This window comes from Charadrius vociferus, unplaced genomic scaffold, assembly GCF_000708025.1.
Source record: "Charadrius vociferus isolate BGI_N301 unplaced genomic scaffold, ASM70802v2 scaffold87, whole genome shotgun sequence".
In the NCBI taxonomy this organism is placed as follows: Eukaryota; Metazoa; Chordata; class Aves; order Charadriiformes; family Charadriidae; genus Charadrius; species Charadrius vociferus.
In genome coordinates this window covers 1,333,210-1,347,095 of record NW_009649314.1, presented here as the reverse complement: position 1 = coordinate 1,347,095, position 13,886 = coordinate 1,333,210, and the positions used below count along the sequence as shown (strand labels likewise).

At 37.1% G+C, this 13,886-nt stretch overlaps 1 protein-coding gene across 1 annotated transcript in view; it reads right to left on the bottom strand.

The window, feature by feature from the left end:
* The window catches only part of TRPC6 (transient receptor potential cation channel, subfamily C, member 6), a 38,329-nt gene that overhangs the window by 17,449 nt on the left and 6,994 nt on the right, over positions 1 to 13,886 (bottom strand). Inside the window, exons 2-6 of the mRNA XM_009889409.1 lie at positions 12,583 to 12,768; positions 9,719 to 9,883; positions 4,903 to 5,116; positions 2,837 to 3,064; positions 308 to 572 (exon numbers count right to left, since the gene is read on the bottom strand). Of these exons, the coding sequence (XP_009887711.1) occupies positions 308 to 572; positions 2,837 to 3,064; positions 4,903 to 5,116; positions 9,719 to 9,883; positions 12,583 to 12,768 (1,058 nt within the window). The remainder of the gene's footprint in view (positions 1 to 307; positions 573 to 2,836; positions 3,065 to 4,902; positions 5,117 to 9,718; positions 9,884 to 12,582; positions 12,769 to 13,886) is intronic.

The window sequence follows — 13,886 nt, the reverse complement described above, 5'->3', positions numbered from 1 at the left end:
TCTATCCCGAGGAAGAGGTACAGGCATCCCTGCTGCTCTCTCAAGTAAAGGGCAACTACAGCTTACCTTCCCAGCCTGTCTTTCCTGATTTGTCATAGCATTGTTGGGATCGAGAGCTTATCCTCTGATTTCAAATACATCCTTTAAGCACCAGAACAGGAGAGAACCTCATTACTTAATCCAAGATGAAATTTTTAAGAGATGTAAACCTTATAAAACAACTAGTAAACTTAATACATACAATGCAAACAACCAACTTTCCGTAAAAATAGCCCACAATCATTACAGTTTAATTAGCTTTACTTACGTTGTGAATGCTTCATTTTGTTTTGCCCCCAGATAGTAGGAATAGAGATTAAACATGCCTATCATGAAAGCCACAAACACCATAATAAATATCACCATGAACTTGAAGATGTCTTTCACAGTTCTGCCAAGTGATATCTGCAGCGGTCCAAAGCTTTCATTAGCTGGTAAGATGTAGGCTATTCTGGAGAAACTTAATACTACTGCAATTGCATACAGGCCTTCAGATATGATCTGAGGATCAGATGGATCCCAGTTTATTCTGGCTAGAAACAAAAGATGAGAATTTTGGTCAGTATTTCAAAGTCCACCTTAGGTTGTTCACTGAGGTACTCTCTTTTGGTGAGTAACAATGAACCAGTCAGTGTAAACTGGAATTGAATGCAATGGTGCTATGCAAATTTGGAACAGATAAGATGCAGCCTTCATGGGTTTAGGGTTTTTTTTTCTCTTTATTTTACATTGCATAATGAATTTTCAGCAATTTTTACTCAGAGGAAAAAAAGACTTTGTTGCCTAAAAGTAAGACGCAGCTAATTTTTACCCTTTTGAACTTAAAGACACACAGAAAACTGACTTCCTCACTGGGAGCTGGGAATACTTCCAAGTGTCACTACTCAAATGCTGGCAGTACTGGTTGCCCACTACTTCACAGTGCTCAGCAAATGTCTTATGTGAAGATGCTGCTAGAAATAAAAGTGAAAGGAAAGAACATACTTGTTTAAAACTGAAACAGAAGTGGGATATTATTCCATCTACTATGCTAGGGCTGTGGAAGCATTTTAGTTTTTTACTTATTTTTTACTCTCTTCTCTTTACACCTTCATCAGAAGTGTATTTTTTAATTAGAAGAAACCAGGAGTGGGATTCAGTATGAAATTAAGATGTCTGCAGATAGCTATCCAACTGGGAAGTATAGTCAGTGCAGCCTAGTGAGCGCTTGGGGCTTGATTCAGACACCTGAACAAAGTCATCCATTGCCATTTGAGATGTCCAGGGTATCCAAGATATTTGTACAGATCTGTAGGAGGTTTTTTTGGAGCAGCACCTTAGCAGTTCAAGTGGCACTAATCACTTATGTTTGGCCAACTGACTTGAGCCAGGTAGCGCCAAAACTATTTCACAGCTCCGCTGACTTTATTGATTAGATCAATAAATTGATCTAATTGATTATAAATTTGATCTAGTTGATTATAAAGCTGTGCTGTTCCTGCCTGTCTTGTGCTGGGAAACCCAGAAATGGACACAGTCGTCCAGGTGTGGCCTCACCAGTGCTGAGTAGAAGGAAGGAGGGAAGGATCATCTCCCTCAACCTGCTGGCAATGCTTTGCCTAATGCAGCCCAGGATACCATTTGGCTTCTTTACTGCAAGGGACAATACTGGCTCACATTCAACCTGGTGTCCACCAAGGCATGTTTGCTAGCCTGTGATAAAACCTGTGGCATTAAATATTCACCACTACTATTATCCATGTGAGCACTACCATACATAGATGTTCTCTGAGCAGACTTCAGCGTACGTGGCTCAACCCTGCTTAAGTGCATAAGAAAGTCACAACTCTTGATTGATGGCAACTGTATTTGCCTTGCTAGATGATACAGTATTATACAGCACAAACAAGACTTGTGTTTGTCATAGCCAGAAACTGTGAACATCAACAGTCCCTGTTTGCAAATTCTTCAAGTGGGTGTTACTGAGAACTGAATACCTAACTAGCTGCTTTTATAGCTTATGTGAAATTTGTAACTTTCAAGTAAAATTTATGAGACTACAATTTAATGGGTTTCAGAATATATATATTAATTGCTCTACTTTTTCTACAGCCTGGATAATGAAGAAATGGAACCTTACCAGAAATAGTATTTGAGGCATAGAACAGAGATAGAAACTGATGTAATTCGGTATCTAGAGAAAAATATCTAATAAAGGGAAGAGAGACGTGGTGGTGTTGAGAGTGAACACAAGTAAACAGAGCTTAATTTTTTCTCATTTGAGCAAAAAAGCTTCTAGTCACTTCTCATATACACCAAGCAAGTTTATTAACATTTTTATCTCCCTCCTGGTAAAGAAAGTGGATTAAGAAATATTAAAATAATATAACAGAGTCTCTGAGCAAAGAATATATAAAAGATATACTGGTTACGTTGGTAAAGCAGGTTTAAGAAGTTCCTGCATCTCATTGCTTAGTTCTGCCCCTGCATTACAGTGTATCACGTTCACAGTTGCGCCAACACAAGTGTTTGCAGGATGGAACTGTGTAACTGAACAGATGAAATGACCTGGATCAAAATAACCTTGAAAAGGGGTGGGGTGACAGTGGGGTTATTTTCGTCTCAGATCATTTCAGTCCCAAAAGAGATGTATGAGCATAGCCAAAGGAGCTATGATCAATGAGTAGGGATGAGAAAAAGAAGGGGTGGAAATTTCTTAAGTAGTACATTGTGGAACTGAAGTATTGGAGACATATTAACAGAAAATCAGTTCATCTTGGCCCAAGAAGTAAATCTTAATCATGTACAATCAACTCACCCAAGGTGTAGTATTTTATGTTGGGCTCCAGTGTTGGACTTGTCAGATCTTTCATATTTGCATCAACAAAGTTCTGGGCTCTGGACGCATGCCAAAATGCCATAAACCTTGCTATGAATGATGCTGCAAAAATTGCTAACATACCAAAATCAAGCATATTCCATAATTCAAAAAGGTATTCCTTTGGACCTTGAGACCAAATTTCTTTACATTCAGACCATATCATGCCTGTAGAAGACAGAACAGAGAAAACAGTGTGTTCTTTTATCTTCATATTTGTTTTATTTGATGTTTTATTATGTATAGGATATGCTCTTGGTTGCAGTCAAACTTACAACAATTTCGGTCAGTGGGAGTTCGAACACAAACTAAAATTCTTGAACCTGCCAATTCATATACATTCCAGTACTTCTTTCTCATGTGAGTAATAATAAAAATCTTTCATACTGCTTTTTCCTGTACAACTACAAAAGCTTTCAAAGAGAAGAATGGGATGTGACCATCTGTTATAGACACAGGAAGAGACGGAAAGAGCAGAAATGCTCTAGCGTGATCATATAGCAGTGGTAGAACTAATAGCAGAACTCGCATTTTCTTATTTGCAGATTACCCTGGGTACAATCACTTTTACTGAAATTGCAAATATATGTGACAAATAAGCATGAAAATAAGAATCAGACCCAATGCTTCTTCAATAGTATCTGATTCCTAGTTATTTTCCCTTAATAATAAAATATAGAAGTACAGTATTGGTTTATGCCACCTTTTTACTGAGTGAATCCTTTCCCTTTTCAAGAGAAAAATTATGTAATCGTGAACTACATTTCTAGGAATCTAAGAAGAGTTAATAAAAAACTGAATTGGTATAATGTCACTATTTTTTGCACTTATCAAATTGTCTGAAGGAACTTTTCATGATTTTCAGATGACAAATATGACGCTAATTATAGTAGTGAAATTCAATGGTACATCTGTGTGCACTGAATCATTTTTTCATAAACCGTCTTATGCATGACACTAAAATAAATAAAAATAGATTAAAATAGCAAACTATAACTTTAAATTGTGAAATTATTACTTACTCCTGTATTATTAGATGAAAACATTGATATTTACAGAATATTTGGAAATCTATATGTCATGTTATTCCTATAATACACAATTATATTAATTTATAAACAGCTTTATGATGAAATAAATTAAGATTCTCAATGTCTTTCAAAGCTATAAGAATCATTTGGTGTACAAATGGCTCCAACTTCAATCCCAGAGAGCTCATAAACCAAAAATATTTTAAATGCATAAACTCTTGAATGGAAACAGATTTTACTTAGCTTGAATTTAACTCTCCCATATTACTGAGTAACTAACAACCAGAACCCAGATCCTTAAAATATTTGGGCATCTAACCCCCATTGGAATAAATGCCATTAGACTTGCAAATAAGAATCAGACAGCTAAAATATTTTTGAGGATCTGTGTTCAAGTTCTGATGCTGAATAGTGCTGCATCACCGAATTGAATGGGTCAGCTCAGAGTACTATTTATAGTGTTCACTTCATCCCTATGTTGAGATGGAAAAATCTGCCACTGAATATTCAGGGGTCTATCTTCTTCTTTTGACAAGAATACGTCCAGCTATACCCTATTAATTCTGCAGGCATACTTGCAAAATAAGAGAATCTTAGCTGAAAAAAGACAATTGGACACAAAAAAACTTGGCCCACAATGATGAAATTCTTCCCCTTAGGAGTTAACACAGCCTGACTCAAAACCAACCCAGAAAACTAGTAGGCATTTTCCTTTGATGTTCATAAAATTGAATTTATTCATATTCAGATGATGCAGATTTCACCTAAGTCCTTAACCAGAATGTTTGTGATTCACCAGGAACATGCGAATCCTGCTGACATCCAATAAGTAACATGAGGCCAATGTGGGAATGCAGTCAGCTGAATAAACTCCCTTTGTTGCAATTTCACATAACATTAATAACAAAAGATTAAATTCTGCCCAGCTTCACTGAAATCATAGCAAGACAAATTTAAGTGAAAATTAATCTTTACCTACTACCCATGAAATAATGAGCATCTCCATCCATGAGAAACAGGATGTTTTCATCCTAAATAGCTGTTTTACATTGCCTGTTGTTTCATTAGGTCGGAGTTTGGTGCCATCAAATCTGTCAGCTGCATTCATGACAAGTAGACCAAGAAAAATGGTGAAAGAGGCTGCATGGGCTACAAATTTCATAAATGGTCCACGCATTATCCTCCCCAGCTGCAACAGAGGATATGAAACACAAGGACATTGCATTGCCTTTTTCCAAATGAAAATATATAAAAAGAACAGTAACAGAGAAATATATAACACACAGGAACAAATATTTGGAAAAAGTTTAATACTATGACACCACACTGACAGTCACCTTTAAAAGTTTCTACTTATTTGCTATTTTCAGAGGGATAATCTATCAGTTTCACCATATATGTATTTTTTAACTCAGGGTTTTGAAATAATTCTGTAATTATTTTGGGGCATATATGTCTATTATAGGTAATCAAGAGAAAAATTTATTATAGTTGTTGAATTTCGTACATGCTAGTCATCTTTATGAGGCAACAAAGAAAACGAAATTTTGACACTTACTAAAAGCATTAATTGATCACCAGGAGTGAATTATGACTAAAGAATTCTGTTTCCTGACTGATGTGATACTCAACAGTTGTGCAGTTTTCCCAACTTATTTTCTTTCTAAAATAAAGTCACGATGCCTCAAAAGGTTATGTTTAGAGTTCTGTAGTGTCTCAAGTTCTTTCTTGACTCCTTTAATGGAAATGTCCTCAATTTTGTCATGATTAAGAACAACTTTAAAATGGTTTAGTACAAGACTGAGAAAACCTAAAAGTTCCATACTAACTCACACAAGGCTGAGCTTTTAGCAATTATTTACTTTATTTTTGAGAGTGCCTGTATTAATAGTAAAAGTCTTAGCTTGTTCACTTCGTCGGCAGCTGCAGAAAAAACATTTTTTATTTTAGATGAAGTATCTGTATCTGACAAAAATTCCTTGGAAATATCTGAAAGCAAGTGTCATGGATCTCAGCTGAAACACATAACAATCTGGGGTCTGGAAAGGGAGGGGAAAGCAGGAAGAGAAGTTATTTGTATTGGTATTTTTGCTACGCTTGTTTCAATTATCAAAGTCAGAATTTTGCTGTCCTTACAGTCAGCTTTTACACAAACATAGAATAAGAGGATGCAGCTGAGGATGTGATGGTAAGGTCTCAAAGACAGTTAACATTAAGAAAACTAGACAAATATAAAAAGAAGATATTGTTAAAGGAACACACTGTCAAGGTTAGCAGGCACAAAATTTGATCTTCTTCCTCCTTTATATTATTTTGCAAATACATGCCATTCATTAATGTTTCTCATTCAATAAAATTAATTTCTCTTTTAGTAAACAAAATATTCTGTCAGCCTCATGAGATGAACTTCAACAACCACTTATTTTGCATGAACTACAGAGAACAGGTAATCATCATGGGAAAGATTTTATTTCAAGCTAGGAAGGAACGGTCATAAATGACAGACAATAAAGCAGAGCTTAATAAAGTACCTTGACAGTGTCCTTTTAAATGCATTATTCTTGTGTTCACAAACAAAGATGGGTTAGGAGACAGATGGCAGAAAGAGACATAGCCAGAAAATAAGAAAAAATACTGAAGGAGGTAATGTTAATATATCCCTTGATCAAAAGATAGAAAATGTAAACAACTGACCTACTAGCGCCCCCTCTCCCACCCATTCAAAAGAGACAGAAAAGTTGTTTGAGTATTAAAGTTTTAAAAGAGATAGAAAAGTCTGCAGAAAAGTCAGGTCAATCCCAAGCACAAATACAAGCTGTGTAGAGAATGGACTGAGAGCAGCCCTGAGGAGAAGGACTTGGGGGTGTTGGTTGCTGAGAAGCTCAACATGACCTGGTCTATATCTACTGCATAAAGAGATCTGGAATTTTAAAAGTGTCATTTCAAGATTTTATTGGATCACAGTTATACGGAAATGTCATAATGACTTTCAGCATTTGTGTAATCAGATCAATCGTAGTCAGTCCCTGCTTCCAGGGAAATTTTACTATATATATGTAAAAAAATAGAAACATAGAATGGTTAGAATTGGAAGGGACCTTCAAGATCATCTAGTTTCAACCCGCCTGCCATGGGCAGGGATGCCTCCCACTAGACCATGTTGCTCAAAGCCCCATCCATCCTGGCCTTGAACACTTCCACAGATGAGGCCTCCACAACTTCTCTGGGCAATTCATTCCAGTATCTCACCACCCTCATAGTGAAAAATTTCTTCCTAATATTTATTCTAAATCTCCCCTCTTCCAGTTTGAAGCTACAACCCTTCATCCTATCACTACATGCCCTTGTAAAAAGTCCCTCTCCAGCTTTCTTATAGGTGCCCTTCAGATACTGAAAGGCTGTTCTAAGATCTCCCCAACCCAACTCTCTCAGCCTGTCTTCACAGGAGAGGTGCTCCCACCCTCTGATGATTTTTCTGGTCCTCCTCTGGACCCACTTCAACAGGTCCATATCTTTCCTGTGCTGAGGGCTCCAGAGCTGGATGCAGTACTCCAAGTGAGGTCTCACCAGAGCACAGTAGAGGGGTAGAATCACCTCCCTCGACCTGCTGGCCATGGTTCTTTTGATGCCGCCCCAGATACATTTGTCCTCCTGGGCTGCGAGTGCACATTGCCAGGTCATGTTGAGCTTCTGTCATGTAATAAAATAGCATTCTAGAAGTTTTTGGTTAATTATGTCAGTATTTAACACTGAATTACCAATTGGAAATGCAGAGCAAACAGTTCACAAAACTTTGAAGAGCCTCTATGCAGATTGCTGGCTGAAACTCAAGTAAGAGGCAATCTAATTCCTTTCAGCATCTGAAACTGGTGAATTCCTGCCAAATCCATAGGACTTTGTCCACATATTTCTATGGAATTTCTTCCAGATCTGAAACTCTCAATTCAGTATCTCTGGTCCAAGATCAAATTAACTTTTTCCTGAAGAGGAAACTGGTCAGCTATACTGGTAACTGACTGAGATGTTGCAAATGTCATAAAGACATTTTTGCCTTTCTCAGAGCTGTGGCAAGAGAATATAAAGAAATGTGTCATAATAACTGCACCGCAAGCTGTTATTTTCACCACAAATACTCTGAGTATTTTCTTGCTCTTCTGTCACTGTGCCCTATCATGCCAAACCTGGAAAAAGAATGAGTACTTTATCTCCACAGGAGGAAAAGAGATTTATAAAATTCCATCAATTCATACACAGAATGGACTCTGTTGGTTCAGATCATGTTCTGTATTGGAGCCATCCTATCCTGAAATTTAACAGTGAGCGTTTTTGTCTTCAAAAGACAGAAGAATCAAATTTTGAAGTATGAGTGAAGCACAAGGTAAGAAATGGCAACTGGTGAAAAACGTGGATTAGGTTTCAGTTTTGCAGAATATAATGAAGCAAAAAGCATTCAACATATAAATCATACGTTGAGACGATTAAATAGTGACATAGTGACAGAGGAAGTGAAACCTTAAAGGATGTTGTCCTTCGAACCTTGACTTTAAAAAGCTACTCTGAAATAGCTTTTTCAGAATGTACAATGGTTCAAAATTACTTTAAGATCCAATAAATCATTGAAAAAGGAAAATGACAAATAGATATGTCACGGCTATAGCTGAAAACCAATTACTGAAGTATGTTGAATCTCAAGGCGTGTTTTAAGACAAAAGTATTCATAAAAATCCTAGTCACTATACAGAAAAGTCAAAATGATATAACTGATTTTTATTGTCCAGAATGAAAGAAATGAAAAATAGGGCAAAACAAAATAGTCCCACCTTTCTCCTCTCAGAGAACAATATAAAAAAAAATCTACAAAGACCTCAGTCCTCTCTTTCAACCTTCCTCTTCCCCTGGAATCATTGTATGTGCACAGGATTCAACCTGCTAAAATCATGGATGTTATACTGTAATCTGTTGAATAATCCTTACAGGATCCCATTTGTTCCCTCTAGCACACTCTCAAGGGGGATTTTCCATCTGTGTTCATTTAAAATGGATAGTGACCAACTAAAACAGAGATTCAAGACAAAGTTGAGAACAACACAGAGAGGTTAGATACTGTAACCCATGTTCAGTGGAAAGGCTTTCCACACTATATGTCATCCAAAAGAGATACAGTGGTAGCACCCAAATCCAGACAGTGCATTATAAATGGATGCAGGGGAGGCTGTGTGACTGCTTTAAAACCCCCATGAAATGTAATGAGTATTAGCACTGTCTTGACAAGCCAATAGAGTTCACTTTGACTTCTAGAAAACTGATGATTGATTTAATTTCTGGCATTCATGTTTCAGCAACTTTCATCTATTAATTTTTAATCATCAAAACCAAAATTGCCTTTGAAGTAATCAGAATCAACCCATGGCTTGAACTTAGTCTAGCTCTGAATCAATGGGAAATGAGGATCCTCTGCATCTGCCTACTAAGGCAACAACTAAATGATGAATAGTTTGACTCATTGTTTCTAAAATACAATTTCTACAAGGCAACTCTTGCTCATCCATTGTAATTTAATTTAATGTACATTGCAATCAATACAATACATTTACCTGTCTTAATTACAATTGTCAGAACAGGCAATCTTGCAGCCATTCCATTCTAACTCAGCTTTAAAATAACACGTTTCTGAAGTATTATTTAAGCATGTCAGTAATTTATACTGATACTTCATCTTTGCCAGGCATGAATCTACATACAGATGATACAGGAGTTAATAAAAGGCCATTACAAGATTTCACAGACTGACCTTACTGCAAGGAGCAATCCAGTAAGCCATTGAAAGGAAAGGCAGTCCTACTGCAACAGCAAGAACAACCAGAAACTTCACTGCCATGGTCTGCTGCCGTAAACCTGACAAATTCTCATACCAGATCGAGAGAAGTTGTTGCTGGCAGTTTGGATGTGCTACAAACTGTAACAAAGAAAAGGAGCACAAAAATAATATTGCTATCAGAGTATCTTTTATTAAAATAACACCTATATGAAGCGCATTAAGAATGTTGGAATAGCAAAAACTCAGCTTATATTCAAAGGAGCATAAACAAGGGTATAAAAAAAGGTTTTTTTGATGAGCATAATCTCCCAGCATGCAGGTATGTTGTTATCAGCAACAATAAATCCTTTAATTTAAAAAACTTATTTTATTGGCATTGCGTTCCATCACAAACTATTAATTTCCATCTAAGGGTAATTAAACATAAACTTTACCTGGGCAAACTCTGCTTGTTTCTGACATCTATAATTGTCATGTTACCACTTCAGAAATTCCTAAACTTTAGGTCTTTCTGTTCTGCCAAGGATGCTATGTAGTCTTTAGATATGAAAGAAAGAACATGCCCTACTTTCACATGCTAACATGGAAAACACCATTTTTTTTCAGCTGGTACAAGAAAACAGCTGTCACTTTTGCAGGAAATCAGCTAAGGAATATTTATAACTTGGTTCTGGAATCTTTTGGACAAACTCGGCAAAACTGAGAAGTTTCACCTATAGCCCTCTTTTCTGTCAAAACCTCTGGAAAGCATAAGAAGCTTCCTACAAAGGTAGGTATTAATAAACAGTGGATTCTTGTGTACCATAAATTTTTAAGTCTAGGCCTGGAAATACAATTGAAAAATTAACTGAACCTAGTGTTTTTTCTAGAATAGTTCTCTATATTTAAAGGATGACTGGCTGAAGGAGCAAGAAAGGTCTTTATTCGGGCAAGAGAAAGCGTTGAAAGAAAGTTCACATTCAAGGATTAAGACTCAAATGCTACGAGGGACAGGGTCAATGTGATACCTTCTCTACAAAAGTTGTTTCAGTTCTCTTTACTAAAGCGTAGCTTGCCAAGTGTTTTGCAGGTTTGTGTTCATATGCTGGTAGGTAGCCTTCAGTCAAAACGGTTTTATTCTTTTCTTCCCTTCATGAACACATAAACACTCCTCCCATATTGTCATGGTTTCAGCTGGGATGGAGCTGACTTTCTTACTAGTACCTGGTATAGTGCTATGTTTTGGGTTTGGAATGGGAATACTGTTGATAGCGCGCTAATGTTTTTGGTTCTTGCTCAGCAGTCAATACCTTTTCTGCTCCCCACACCGCCCTGCCAGTGAGCAGACTGGGAGTGCACAAAAAGCTGGGAGGAGCCACAGCCGGGACAGCTGACCCCAACTGACCAAAGGGTTATTTCATACCATATAATGTCATGCTCAGCGTACAAAGCTGGGAGAAGAAGGAGGAAGGGGGCGATGTTTGGAGTTATAGCATTTGTCTTCCCAAGTAACTGTTACATGTGATGGAGCCCTGCTTTCCTGGAGATGGCTGAACACCCGCCTGCCCATGGGGAGTAGTGAATTAATTCCTTGTTTTGCTTTGCTTACCCATGTGGATTCTGCTTTACTTATTAAACTGTCTTTATCTCAACCCACAAGTTTTTGCTCACTTTTACTCTTCTGATTCTCTTCCCCGTCCTGCTGTGGGGGGAGTGAGCGAGCAGCTCCTGGTTGCCAGCTGGGGTTAAACCACGACACATATAAATCTTTTAGGTGTTCCCCAGAGATGTGAATTCAATTTTTGTAAAAAATCTGCAACTCTCCCCTGATAAATTAGATCTGTATATTCAGTCCATACTGGATTTTTAATAGTCCCAATTCCCTATCTATTTTAATTTTGTTAAAATAAGATATTGTTTATTTTCACAGTGGTGATCTAATGCATTTCATTACATAGGAAAAGTTTTATCAAAGGTCTTTCTGCTCAGTCAGGAGATAGCTCAATGTTAGGGTAACCCGCTTTCAAAGCATACTCCTGAGCTGTATCTTCTTGATCTTCGGCCGTACAAACTTCATTACACAAATAATTTCATCCTGGTTCACACACGCATTACCGAGAACTTTACAACCTATATTATCCAAGCGAAGTTTTCTGGGTAATTCACGGGTCTTGGTGCAGCACCTAACTCAGCTGGTTTCACAGAGTACTTCTCAGCTGCAGACCAGTGTATTAAATTGGCAGTGGACATGAAAGTAAGCCAAAGAAGGGACGATAACTCCTGTATGTGACACTGCCTGGCGTCTGCTGTTCTTCAGAAGTGAGGACCACGGTACTATTACTCCTAGGTTGTGTCTCTGATCCTTTATACAGACAAATATGTGTTTTCTGTGAGACACACAATTTCACTAAGTTTTCTCACCTTTCTGAGTAAGACACAACAGCTTGATAAAAACGTGTATCACTATTTGCTATCAAGCAGTGCACAGGACTGCTGTGCTATCCTCTGGTTTTTATTAAATCTTTTATTTTTCCAGGCTGCAGAAGTAGTGCAAATTTCTTCCATCCTTTTTTTAAAAATAGATTAAAACTAAAACCAAGTAAATACTACTCATTCTGCATATAGCTACACACTTTTTAGTGCCATTTGCTCTCATACTCACTGTGACGAGCATCCACCCTGAATATCTGCTTCTTGTTTATATTGCAAGCTATGTGGGGCAAAGATTCTTCTGTTTGTAAAATACATTGTGCAGAAGGGTTCAAAGGTTCATAGGCTCCAAAAACATAAACATTTAATAATAGCACAATTTAATACCACTGTCATGACACATCTGTTTGACCAACATAATTGCTTACTTTTTTAACTTCATATTTAATGGCGAGTTTTAAGCGGCTAAGGCTGGGGCGACCACGTTCTCCATTATTATGGCTCATCTCTACATCACCATTCAAAATAGCTTCCACTTCTTCTGTATTTCTGCACAAATCAAGGAGTCCCACTACAAAATCTTTGCATTGCATAGACAATTTCTTGTAATCATTCTAGAAAAGAAAAGAAGAAAGAAGATAACTCACTGTTTAGACCTAACACGAGAGAAATAGGTCTACATCCCAGCTACACATCTGTGAACATCAACAATTTGTTTGCATCTTGTCATGTTTTTTTCTGGTAGATTAACTACACTTTGTTATCAGGCATCTACTTCCCCTGAACGTTCAAAGAGCAGGATTTGTCTCACCTTGATTACCTTGGACATCTACATTATCAATTTTTACACCTGAGTTCCTTCTCTAGACTTCCTTTAAAGCCAACCGAAAGTGAAAAAAAAAAAAAACAACCAAACCCACTTTCAGAAAGATTGTATGACACATTTTAATGAATATTTCAAGTTGAGACGAATAGCACAGGGAAAATTTTTCTATTCACTGTCACAGAAGTTTAGATAAGTAGTTCAGGTATAGAAAGTTACACTGTAGAGATCTCAATTGGACAAGATGAGTATCCTACAGAGAACACATCTAAACATATGTTGCCCCTGGTCTATATCTTACAAGAGATTCGCTCATACGTGCGCAAACAACTTCTGATATTTTTGTGATTTCTGCTAATTTTAATGTCTTTAAAAGATGAAATTACTGGAGAATATTTCCCAAACAAAAGAATGAAAAAAAACCCCAACCACCCCACACCATAAAGGACTGCTCACATAGTCCCCATTTCATGTTCAAAGTAACTTTCTATGAATGCTTTTATTACAGTGACACATTTCCCTTTCTTCTGGTCTGTTTCTTCACACCATTCCCCCTCCTCCCACTCTTAGTCTCTGTTGAGTTCCTTCTTTTTAATTACTTCCTTCACACTAATTGTCATCTAATACACACCCCGGAAGAGAAACCATTATTTTGATTCTACAGAATACCCTAATTTATTTGCCGAGGGTGTACTTCATGCATGTTTGTGCTTTATTACCCACACCACCCCAATACCAGCTTATTACTTGGATATAATAAAAGATTGCATCCAAGTTTTACATTTCATTTTACTTAGATGGATGCAAACATTCATACACACATAGTTATAGACACTATTGCATGTCTACATAAAACTGCCAGTGATTTACTTTTTTAATAATGTAATGTAAGCAAGATAGCTCAGATCT